Source organism: Glycine soja, chromosome 3 (assembly GCF_004193775.1).
Source record: "Glycine soja cultivar W05 chromosome 3, ASM419377v2, whole genome shotgun sequence".
Classification (NCBI taxonomy): domain Eukaryota; kingdom Viridiplantae; phylum Streptophyta; class Magnoliopsida; order Fabales; family Fabaceae; genus Glycine; species Glycine soja.
The window spans coordinates 47182066-47195898 of record NC_041004.1 but is presented as its reverse complement, the minus strand read 5'-3'; the positions used below and the strand labels follow the sequence as shown (position 1 = coordinate 47195898).

General features: G+C 27.1%; 1 protein-coding gene across 1 annotated transcript; it reads right to left on the bottom strand.

Moving 5' to 3' along the window:
• Window positions 1-10067: 10067 nt before the first annotated feature.
• On the bottom strand, window positions 10068-10822 carry LOC114407813 (ethylene-responsive transcription factor ERF023-like). Its single transcript, XM_028371068.1, has one exon. The coding sequence runs from the start codon at window positions 10778-10780 to the stop codon at window positions 10226-10228; it is 555 nt and encodes a 184-aa protein (XP_028226869.1). The 5' UTR covers window positions 10781-10822; the 3' UTR covers window positions 10068-10225.
• Window positions 10823-13833: the final 3011 nt, after the last annotated feature.

The window sequence follows — 13833 nt, the reverse complement described above, 5'->3', positions numbered from 1 at the left end:
GTTTAGAATTATGCCGTGAAAAAATCAGAATGAATGCTTTTTTTCAAGATGAATAGTATTATATTAATTGCATAAGTAACGTATAAATATATATTTAATGGTTTTATATTAAGAGTTTGTTTATCCCAAAAAAATGTTATTTTCTCCTTTCAAGAAAAAACTGAGTTAAACACTGTTTTATAAAAAAACAAATTACTTTCTTAAAATATTTTTGGGAAAAAAATAATTTATCCTAAGTTTTCTTATAATTTGTTATGCTATTACTAATGAAATGTGATTCATCCTAAAAAAAATCAAATGTGGTAAATGATTAAAAAGGTTGAGAAAGCATTGTGATAAAAAAAAAAAAAAAGAAGGAATGACTAATCTGTTTGAAACCTCTATTTATCAATTACATCTCAATTATGTAATGTATATAGCATATAAGCTTATTAACATTAATCACACAAATAATAATAACTTATGTCTTAATTAAAAAAAAACATTTTTTAACTAGTACCCAAAACATTTTTTAAAGTCAGGATGGGGCCATCGCCCTTCAAAACAAGGTCTATACTCTATAAGGTAGTGACTCAATCACGTGCATTGTTTGAACCCAATTAAAAATAATGATATAATGATACCAATAATCACGTGCATGGTTTTGACTTTGATTAAGAATTTTGTGGTGATGAAATGAGCAACGATAGGGTCCGTTCGTAATAGCAATTCAAACAAAACTAGTAGTAGTATTTAGCAGTGCCTGTCTTGTCAATGATGTTCTTGCGTCCTATCGTTCGGTCCCAAGTTGATACTAACTGACAGGTCAAAACTCAGACAACAAGTCTATTACATTTTTCTTTTCTGTACAAAACTAAACTAAAAGGTAAAATGCTTTGATAATATTAAAAATTATTTATTTCACTAAATTTACGTTAATGATATATCAAAAATCATCATGAAAACCAACATTACTTTGGTGAAGCAATTGGGTGTAGATCTTTTAAGAAAAATCTCAAATTTTAATCTTATTGATATAAAAAAAATGCAATCAAGAGAAGCTATTAAATATTTTTTACCTATAGTATAGTAATAAAAAATCATCATAAGGTAAATTAAAAACATTTTTCACCATATATTTTAATCTAATTATTAACAATATCCTTTAAAAAGCACTATGAAGTAGGAACCTTCCCGTTTCTTTACGTGAAAGGAGAAATGGTCAGTTTTTTCTTGTTTTATTTTTTGGTTCTGCCCGTACTCTGTTTTGTCCTCACTCTTGGATGGGGACCGTTCGAGGAGCATCAAAAAATTCTCATTTTCTTATATTTTCTTTCTTAAGTTCCGATTGTAAAAATTAAATACTAGCCCACGATTCCTGTAATAACCCGATGCAGAGTTTTCGATAGCTAAGCTTAATTAATAACTGGTAATCTGGTATTAATAGAAAAGAAAAGGTAATTTTGGTTTTCTATAATTTTAAATTCATAATTTTAATTTTTTATTTTTAAATGAAGATATTTAATTTTCCTATTTTTTAAAATAAATAATTTTGATTTTTTTATGTTTTATTATATTATATATGAATAATTTTACATAAATAATTAGAATAACAATAATATATATATATATATATATATATTAAAATCAATTTTAAAAAATATAAATAATTTACATATTAATTTATGAAATTTAGTTATAAATTGGTAAAATAAAAATAAAAATATATAAATTATTCAAAATAAAAACATATAAAATGATATAAAATAAAATTAAAAATATGTATATATTAAATATTTTATAATTTCTAAATTTTGATGATTTGAACAAAAATTAATAATTCTTAACTAATGATATGATGTAAATGTAATTAACTAAATAAAGTAAGTGTGTTACTTATAATTATCTTATTTATAAATAAATCATCATAAGTTTAATTTTTATTAAGATGTTTTTTTTTTTCACTTTATTTAGTATTTTTTAAGATAAACGTCATATCAAAAAGCTGTATATAAGCGTAGCATGAAGTTTTTAATTAGGGTGACAAGGTTGGTCAAGAGAGTTTTACATTTAAGGGAAAAACTACTTTAGAGATTTTTAATAATATAAAATATTTATTTTTAATCTAGAGATGATGGTTGAGAGATTAAAATTACATTATTTTTAAATATAAGAATTGAAGATAAATAATTTTTGTACAAGACTTAAAACAAATAAATAAACCAAGTGATTAAATATAAGTGATTAATGTGTTAAGTTGAGGTTGAAAAGATACACTATTACTTGTGTTTGATCCTTGGTAAAAATAATTTTTGATCAAATTTTATTTATCTCTTCATCAAACTTTCAATTAATCAAAATTCCTTACATATTAGGAACCGAAACCGAAAGATTATGACAAAAAAATATATTTTGAGGAATTTAACTGTAATTATTACTAATAAAGTTTCTATGTATGTTTTTGTTTGAAACACAATATTCAGCAAATAATAGTCAATTGTTATTGGAACTTATCTGATATTTTAATTTTTTTAAAAACTCAATAGTATATTTTTATAAAATATTCGTAACTTAATCTCATTATTTTTAACAAATAATAACTTTTAAAAAAGATATTTATGTACATATATTGCTACGTTCTAATTTTGGGACACACAAAAGTATATTTACGGGCATAGGCTATGCCTTGTCACCTATGTATAAAGCTTGTCTCTTGTGGGGAGAAGGTACTATTTTTCATTAAAAAAAAAAGAAGAAGAAGCACGCAAGCGTGATTAGAAGTTAACACTGTTTTTTCTTAATAAATAAAATTTACAAGCTAAAACCCACAACAGAAAACATCAAAATAATGGAACATAACATCCGCAAACATAGAAATAGCAATACAATTAAGAGCTACACTGAGAATCCTATATTTAGCAAATAAATTTACCACTTGATTTGCTTCTCAAAAGAAATGGCATCCGGATCCTCTGCAGTAAAACTTATCTGTAGCCTCTCTCTCATAGATCTATGTTTTCATGCATTTTTTACCGGCACCATAAAATTAAGTTACTTTCTTTACTGTAGAGGAAGCAGATTTTATTTTATTTTTGTCAGCAGATGATTGATCCAGAAAGGAACGAGCACACCCGACCATTCTCCCACTACCAGATCATCCTTATTGTTGAAGATGAATTAAACTAAAAATAATGCATTTTTAATATATATATATATATATATATATATATATATATATAATTGTTTCCTATTCATATATAAAATAATTGTTTCCATAGCTTAAACAACACCTTTAGTGCTCATGGAAGGAACAATTTGGTGATCCTAGACCATTGCCCTGATAGTGTTAAGCCTAAGCTACTAGCTGATGCTTTGGGAGTCTTTTTCCTAAGGCCTTAGTTATTTCACCTTTTTCGCTTGCTGTTTTACTTTCAATCTGCATCAAAAAAACAACAACGACCTTTGGTAAATGTCATTTTCAAAAAACTTGTCGAAACTTAAGGGGTTATCAAATTTTGCAATTAATGTATCAATTAATTTTATTAATTGTCACATTAAAAATTATCTTAAAATTATATTAAATAAATCCAAAAGGTTGAAAAAATGATCCAAAATAAACCACGAAATGTTATTTTGGTTAGTTCAAATTTAATATGAAAATAAGTGCTGATATTTTGGTAGGTGAGAGTCTAAAGAGAAAGAATTTTGAAATTGATGAGATTTATTGTATTATGTTTCACTTGTTTTTACTTAACTCTCTATGTTTTTTTCTCATATTTATTCTATTTATCTCTGACCAAACATTTTTTATTTTTTACTTTTAGGTTTTTTTTCAACTATCATATTTTTCTACTCTTTACCAAAAAGGATATAAATTAATGTTAATATAGATTGAGTAAAAAAATATTAATGACTATATTTGAGAAGATATTTCAATTAAATTTTAATTTTTTTATTAGTAACTCATTTGACGTTTGATAAGTAAGTTTTTTTTAATAGTTACATCAAATAACATTTTTTAAAATATTAGTTTTTAATTTTTAATTTTTTAGATTTTCTTTTTTTATTCTTAATATATTTATTAAATTTTTTGTTTATCCTTTTTAAATAAATCAGGATTTGTTATTTAATATGGAATAAGATATCATGAGTTTATTCTAGTTTATTTTATTTTTCATATTATGTTTTAAATATTTTTATATTATATTCTTAATTTATTAATCATGCTATTTATTTTATTAATTTAGGAGATATGTTTATTTTTTATTATATTTTATATTTTTTATGTTACAATATTTATTTTAAGCATTAATCGTATCACTTATAATATTTAATTTATTATTTAAACACTATATTTGTGTATTACTTTTTGAATAATTTAATATTAAATGATTTGTTTTAATTATTACACTAATTAATATAAAAAATATAATGTCTATTTAAGCATATTTTCTTATATTATTTTAAAATTGATTAAAAATACTTTAAGAAATAATATAAGATTAATAGTAGAATATTTAACATAAAAATGTAACATAAAATAAGAGAATATAAATATGTCTATTTTTATTATTTTATACTTTTCAGTTATTTGATTAGTTAATTCTATTGGACACTCTTAATTTATTTAGTAACTATCAGTTTCTAATTAACTTTTCAATTAGTTTTGTCAAATATAATAAATATAAATTAATTTTAATTCATTTTATTAAATAATAAAAAAGAGTATTAAGAAAATTTTAAATATATTACAAAAATAATCACTAGATTTGTTTTTAATCCTGGGGATGATAGCTTCTACAAATTGAAACTTATTGTCGATCCAATTTGCATAGTTGTTTTGAGGAAGAAAAAACACACCATTTTTTTAATAAAAAAAATAGGTCACGATGAGTGAATGATGACGTATATAAGGAACCATCGGCTATCAAAACAACGTCCATAGGGTAGTGACCCAATCACGTGCCCCATTTAAAAAGAATGATATGAATCCCTTGGACCTTGATTACATACTTACATTTCCAGATATTATAGACCTGGGAAGTTTGACTCTGCTTTAGAATTTTGTGGTGCTAAAATGAGCATCCTAAGGGTTCCTTCGTGCTAGTACTCTCAGCTTGTCTTGTCTCCATCTATTTGCTGTTCTTGCGTCCTGTCCTTCCCTCCCAATCTATCACATTATTTTTGGTATATATATATAGTTTTAAGTTTATTACATTTGTTTCTGTACAAGACCAAAAACTAATTAAACACCAACATGTTGTAAAACGAATTTGACTTGGTCACTTTGGATAAGCTTCTTTAAATAAATTTTTACCTAAAAAAATTTATTAAGTTAAAATTAACTCATATATGAACTAATTCATATGAATTTGATCGAGAGAATAAAAAAAAAATAATTAAACTAAAACAAAATGTATAAGATATGAAACCTTCCTGAGATCTATATTATTTTTCTCTACTTTTTACCTTTCACTCTTTGCCAAAGTTCAAACACAAGCTAAAATATGAGAGCTTTCTTATAAATTAACTTGTGCATATGTTAATTTTATCTTTAAAAAAACTTGTTTTAATTTATTTTCTTATCTTAAAAGTTTTATTTTTTTGAATAAACTTACCCAAACACATTCTAGTGTTCTAGCAGTGCAATGTTAAAATGTTAAAAAAACAACATTTTATTAAAATTACGTTAATGATGTAATAAAACTCATATTGAAAGTAAAGTAATAATACTTTTAATGAAAACACTTTTTTTTACCTAATATTAATCCAATCCAATTATTTACACTTGTTTTTAAAAGATATTACCAAATATACAAATAATTCATTGGTTTGAGTAAAATTAGACTCAATTTTATTAAATAAAATTTTAAATTCGAGTCTTCTAAAGAAAAAAATGAGATTAAGAAAAAAAAAGTTCATTAAAAGTGATTAGCGAGAGAAATTAGTTATCGCCAATAAATATTTTGCACCATTATGTTTTATTTTTAAAAAAAAATAGTTACTTTGAAGTAAGAACAACTTAAAACTATATATATATATATATATATATATATATATATATATATATATATATATATATATATATATAAGAGTTAAATATATATTAAAACTTATTTAATTCTTTGTCAATTATTCATATATAAAATTAATTATTGATTTTTAAAAAATGTTGATTAAAAAAATTGTTAAATTTATTGAGAACATAGGGTAGATGACTTAATTAACTACACTTATTAGTTTATTACTAATAAAGTTACTATGTTTTCTTGAAATACAATATTATATTCACTAATTAATAGTCAATTATGTTGGAAGTTATTTAACATTTTTAATTTGAGTAAATGATTTAGTAATAATATTTTTTAACGCAAGATAACATAACTTTAACAGAAAATTTAAAAAAATGGTGTAATGCGAAATATACTTGAATATGCATAAGAAATAAGAGTGCATATTTTAACATAAAAGGATATAGGAGTGTAATAGTTGCATCTATCATGAGAAGAAAGTGTAGTATTTGCATATATTAATTAAAAGAGAAAACACTAATAAATGAAATTCTTTCCATGCCCTGGATATATAAAACGGTTTTAATTTCTAAATATTTTTTTTTTCTTCTTCTTTTTATACATCTCTTTTCTGTTTTTATTACATTTCCTACTACATATATCACCTTTAATAAATATTTTTTTCTTAACACTTACTAAAAATATTATTAAAAACTTTTGACAATATTTTAAAAATATCATAAAAATATATTGATAATATTTATTTATATTTGACTATATTTTTTAAATGTTACATTTTTTTAAGTATTAAGTAAAATGTGCTAAAAATCACCTATAGTGAATATCATTTATCATGTTTCTTTTTTTTCCTTTTTCAATTTCCTGCTCATTTCACATCAAATAAGGGAGTATGAAAAGACATAACTTCAAATAATTTCATCAGATCACGTATTTATTGAGAAAGGAAAGAAATTAAGAAAGCGAAAGGATTCTCACCCTATGATACAGCCTACGGTTAGTGGACAAAAATCTATTATTTCAGTTGTAAGTGTCCGGGCATTTCATTGATTTCATCTTTATTCTGCACATTGGGCAAGGTTTTTATTTTCTGCCAATTATACTATACTTTCCTTTCCGCTAACTTATGAACACAGAAATTGCATTACTGAATACTGATTGATCGATTAAAGTGCCAAAAAAATCAATCACCCACGTTCACCTCATTGTTCTAACTTCTAAAATCCGAAACGTCCTGATTGAGTGTCATATTTATCCACTACCATTATTTAAGTTAAAGACAAATAAACATGGAAACAGCGAGTAAAAGGTCAATTTCTTGTCTTTTTTTTTTTTCTTTTTTCCAAAACAAATACGAAAGTAAAAATGACGAAAACCTATTGTTGTTGATGAGTGATTCTTAGACAACGTCATGCCAGTATGCCACCAAAGAAGAATATATATAAAGTCTTATAATTATCAGGTTTAACTATTGGATAATATCTAGCAAAATGACGTGCTCGACTTAAAGGTCAACTGGAACTTAAAAACTCCTATGAATGATTAGTTTCTTTGGCTCTTGGTTAAAGGATACAACAAGTTTACCAAAAAAAATCCTATATATGCTAACCATTTCATGAGAAGTATTTGATGGCTGTTGGACCTTGTCGTATAGGTTTATGTTACATAAAAAAATAAAATTGAGGAGATTAACTGCAAGTCTCCAATACGTGTGAGAGAAAAATGATAACTTCTATAAACTATGTGAAGAAAAAAGCACTAGTTTTTCTTTTTGAAATAAAAGAAAAATCCATATCAATGCAGACTAATAGAAACATTGAACGTAGCTAGCTGGGCTATATCTTGCTATCAATTAGGGAAAGCTTGTGTCATTCAATTACCTTTAACTTTAAAATACTGTATCGCCTAAGATTGAATACACTACTGCTTTAAAAGATTTCTAAGAAAATAATGTTTTCTGAGTTCTAACAATTTGTTGAATCGATTAAGTTCATTAAGTTGCACTCTATTTACGGGAGATGGGATAGCTTTTATTATAACCATCCGTATTTGTATAATATTTTTTTTACATGTATATACAGAGAAAGAAAAAGAAACTGTGAAATAAGATAATTAGTATGATAAAAAAATGTAACTTGATGGACTAAAGAAAAAGGAGATATGGTTACATGTATAATTGGATATACAGACACACACACACCCTCTGGATACTTATGGAATAATCTTGAACGTACATAAAGATTGTTTTGTCATACGTGCTTGCTTCGACAACAACAACAAGAAATGAAAAAGGCCCGGATCATATGTTTCCAATTGTTCCAGAGTATTTGTCGTGGTTCTCATTACTTATCCTGCAGATTTTGCATTCCGCTGAAAGTTAAATCCTAAATGCATCTCTTCTGCGACTGCAAGACGAATAAAGTTATGGAGATCGATGCTTCAAACTTCAAAGATAAATGTTAAGGATATTTTTTGGTTTTCTTAACTTGATTAATGTAAATACAATTTGAAGATATATAAAATTTAACATACTCCTAAATTTATTTTAAAGTTCAGATTGATATAAAAACTGTAAAAAAGTCATGAGTTAGCTTGAAATCGCAAACCTTTGATATAAGTAACGAATGAATATTCTTGATATAATTACTAATGTAGTATCTCAAGAACTTTAAAAATAATTATTTTCACAAAATAAGTTAGTACAATTATATCCCACATCCGACATTTATGAGAATTGCATATAATTTCACTACACATGCAGTAGTAATTTTTATTTGTGATCACTTGTATCCTTAACACCGTAATAGAAGATCTAGAAAAAATAATTCAAATCAAACCTATTCTCTAATAAGATACTAGTTCTCGAAACAAGTTTTTATTTTTAATACACACCATTATAATTTAATATAAATGTTTTATGATCAATGAATAATTTCAAACCTATAAAGCACCAACTTCAGATATTAGTTAAGCATGAATTTTGTATAAAGAGAAACTTATACTTACAAAAATAATTACGGGCATTGTAATAAAGAGATACAATGAACATTTTTTTTAAAAAAAAATAATGTGTAAACATGTGTGTGAACATAATATATGATAAAACATTTCAGCTAATTTTGATTTTTTTTACTAATTAGAAAATTTGTTTGTCCGTTTGATAAATAATTTTTTAAAGTAGTTTCTAATGTTTTTAAAATCCAATTCAAAGTAATATTTTTTAAATCATCAACTTTTAGCTTTTTAAATTTTCTTTCACTTTTATTTTTAATATATTTATTTAGTTTTTTTTTGTTTTTTTAAATAAATCATAATTTTATTATTTTGTTGATATTTTTTATTTTTCACTTACTAGTTAAATTTTTCGAACATATATAATTTAATAAGTTAATTTTTTGATTTTCAGTTTTCAATTAATTTTTTAATTAATTTTGTTGAAAACAATCATATATATATATATATATATATATATATATATATATATATATATATATATATATATATATATATATTACATGACTTAAAAGTACATTACAGTACTTTAATAAATAATTAAAGTTATAATCAATTAATAGTATCAAAAGTAGTTAACTTAAAATAAAAGAGCCTAAGGATCTAGAATGAAGATGAGCCTAAAAATAAAAGAGCCTAAGCGCATAGCATACAACCTGTTGTACGAAGAACTGAGCAATGTAGGGGGTACGTTATGATTTATTAACATGTTCTTTGAGTACATTTTCAATTTTGGTGGAGCTTAAACCAATCCATCTCTGTCATAAATCATATACTTGTGTTGAAGACATTCTGCTATACGGAAAAATTGGAAATTAAAGAACTTCAAAAAAAGGAAAAACCAACACGCTTTAAGACATACTAGTTTATATATTCACATGATTAGTTAATGCGGGTTGAGTTTTTCTTTCCCCTTAGGGCTTTGATATTGAATCCCAACTAATTCAAAAAGCGCAAGCTAGTAGTAACTTTTTGCTATAACTTATCAAAGAAAAACCCAAAGTTGTATGATAGGGGAAGTACTAGTACTATTTAATTAAAGATATGTTTCGATGAAAATATGACTACTGATAATAACTATTAATATTATTTATGACAACAGGAACAGTTGGCACATAGGATATAACATTAGGAATAGGATATATAATACAAGAAACATACCAACAACAACTGAACATGCAGCATTAATACAGAGATACAGTAGATTATAGACATGCCATAAACGACGGTTGCTGCGGCGAAAGCTCCTCCTCCGGCCACTCGGCGAGATCGCCGGAGGAAGTCCAGGAGGAAGCGCCGGCCGGACAACCCCAGCAGCACTCGCCGTCCATCAGCTCTGGCAACTCAATCTCGCCCCAAAAATCATCGCAACCGCTATCGCCGTCGTCGGAGGCAATGCCGCTTTTCTCATCATTGCCGGAAGCTTTCATCATACGCGCCGCCTGGGCCGCGGCGGTCTGAATGTCTCTTGCCGTGCGGGACGACGGAAGCGGCAGGGAGTCGACGTCGTCGGGAAAGTTGAGCTGCGCCTTCCGGCCTTTGAGGCAGTAGGCTGCGACGTCGTATGCTCGTGCCGCCATCTCCGGCACCGGAAACGACCCCAACCATATGCGGTTCTTCTTCCGTGGCTCCCGGATTTCGGAGACCCATTTGCCCCACCGGCGCTTGCGGACGCCGCGGTACATGGGGTGGCGCGTTCCGCCACGAGGGTTGTCCGTTGCGGAGGCGGCGGCGGGGCACGGTGGAGGTTGATGGTCCATTCACAGTGTATAGAGTGGCATGCGTTTTGGGACTCTGAGTGTGTGCGACATTTATAAGGTTGTTTCATCAGACGTTAAAGGGCGACGGAGAAGGAGATTACGTAACTGCCCTTGGGGATTCATAACTCTTTCTACGTAAAAGGCCCAGCATGCAATTAATTATGAATGGCATGTTTCATACATGACAACGCGCGGGGTAGCTCTTGCTCTTGGACTTTGCCTTCAAACTTTTTTCAACCACTAATCATTTCTACTACTACTACTACTAGTACTAGTATTTAGAGTATGACCTGTGTTATTCATACAATTTTTACAAAAGTGTTTTCAACTTAACTGCAGTGTGATAGTTTCACCTTAGTAATTTCGAGATTGAAATTTATATACATAATAAGTTAAATATTTGAGGAAAAAAATTACTTTCTTGAAGAATATTACACTCATGGTGTTAAATTAAGTACTTAAAAATTAACTTTTTATATATACAATAATAGTATTAAAACTAAAATTTAAGATCGATTTCATACAAATTACCCAAACCTGATTAGCTATCCTAATGGGTAACTTTTAATTTTTTTAAATCGACAAGTATACACGTTCCTTTTTATAAAGAGAACAATAAAAATATCTACGATCGTGGTCAAAATACGTTGATCGATTTTTCTTTTTCTTCTTTCATTCATGACTCGCGGCTGACAGGTTTGACGAAGACACACACACACACTAGAACATTGAAATTAACGCGACAACATTGAGCACGATATATAACAATATGACAGTTTCCAAAATTATATAAGCTCCATCGATCAATTTAACTTAATCAAAACACTGGACTTAAGTTTCAAATTATACAACACAATCATCCATCGTGATGTGAAAATTTCAAGTTGCTAGTTCCAAGTTCCTACCAGTCAAACTTTGTAGTATGGAAATATAGTTGAAGCAACCAGCGAATTACCATTGCTAATGACAAATAAATAGTAAAAAAACATATGATTTGGACATTTTAACAAGCTGCTTCTACATATAATTGATAACGAAATGTGAAATTCAAATTAACAAATTGGATCCAAACCATGGAAAGATCGTGAGAGGCACGGAAGAAAGAAGAGCGTATAAAATTGTGTGTGGATGGATACGATAGATAATGTTTGGAGTAAAATGACGAATGTGCCCCTGATGGCAAAGAAAACGTTCACAATTCACATGGGGTAGTACGTGTTGCACAAGAATTGGGTGACTAGTGTTTGGCCTGTTGGTTTTGGTGGGTGGGAGGATGGTTTGATTGATAATGATATCAAGTTAACAACATACACAAAGCCAATGTGTCACTGGGTTTCATGATAATGATATGAAGCTATGAACACACACAAAGCCAATGTGTCACTGTTCTTGCCAAATGACATTTAATTGGCCAATTAACTTTTCAGCTTAATAGCTCCACAACTCAAAATGAACACAATTTTAACATTACGCATCCCATGAACCGTCTTATCACTTTTCTATATATTAGCATTTCCATTTTAATAATCGTATCATATATATTTGAAACCCACATAGGCACATACCATACCGTACGTAGTACTTACGCTTAATCATTATATATATATATATATATATATATATATATATATATATATATATATATATTATAGTTTGCCACAGATAGCATTAGAATTACAATTTTGGTCGTGGAAAAGTTTTTTTTTTTTATAATTAGAAACAGACTATCAAATATTTTCTAGGTGCAATTAGTAATTATCTAGCAGTAAAAATACATTAATTTAAGGTTATTAAAGTTGTTTAAGTCACAAATTTGACTGGTTTAGGGTTTAACTCAAAGTTATTTGATTTACAAATTGGAAGAAATAATTTTAATTGATTTTGAATTATTGAATGTGATTGAAATATATATTTATTAAATAATTATATTAAAACCCCTTCAGAAAAAAAATAATTATATTAAAATGGGCGTTTTTTTAATAAAGGGTATGATAATTAATTTTCTAAATTGAAAATAAATAGAGGTTTAATTAAGACAAATTTAATTAATAAGAATTATTTCGTAAATTAGCAACTTTTTTTTCTATACACATTTTTGTACTCATTGTGCCAAATAATTTTTTTACTATATTCTTCTTTTTTTGTTCTGTGTGAAAATCAGAATTCGTGCTTAGATTTTGGTCCCGTGACAAAGATTTAAGTACTTTATATATAGTTTTCATGAATTTTCTCCTTGCTTTATATTGAACTCCAGAAACGCATACACGGCTAAGCCCAATCAATTCAGTCAGAGGCGGAGGGAATGTGGGTTGACATGTTATGTCACCATGTTTCTAATTTTACAATTTTTTTTTGTATATTTATATGTTTATTTAATTATTTCTATAAATTAAATTAAATTTGTAATATTTTTTAATTATTGAAAAGTTACACACAAACAACAGAAAAAACGTTTATAAAGAAATTTTTAAATTATTTATTGACAAATTCTAATTTATTTTATGTTATATTCAGCTGATCGACCTGCATATATGGCGTAATTTTTCACTCGAACCTTGAACAATAAGCACACACAAAAAAGCAATTTCCTGGGATATAGCAGTCAAAACACAAATCTTCTATTCCGTGTTATGCAGCTTAATTAAAATCCACCCGACCGTGCTTCCCCTGTTTTTAGTTGAAAAGAAAATAACTTAATACCTTTCATGTATAGTTATTCACTTGCCATAGTTTACTCTTTCTTTTCTGTTAGTCTAATCTTTCCTGTTTTTAGAAATTAGTTTAGGTTTCAACTCTCTTCGGGAACAATTAATATTTTCTAATTTGTCATTGTATAAGTACTTTATCTTTTGAAAATATTTTGTCTCTTTTTTAATGTTTTCGAGAGATATATTTATGGGAATTTCATCTCTCTAAGATAGTCAAAATTTTATTCTTGTCCTCCTAATGCGTTTTTTTTCACCATTAGTGTATGACATATTTCTTTAGCAAAGATGCCATCCTATGTCTCAAATTATATTGGTTTTTTCCCCCAAGTGATTTGTTATTTGTTC

Coding starts and splice junctions, on each gene's coding strand:
- LOC114407813 (XM_028371068.1), bottom strand. CDS start 10,780: ATGGACCATCAACCTCCACCGTGCCCCGCCGCCGCCTCCGCAACGGAC.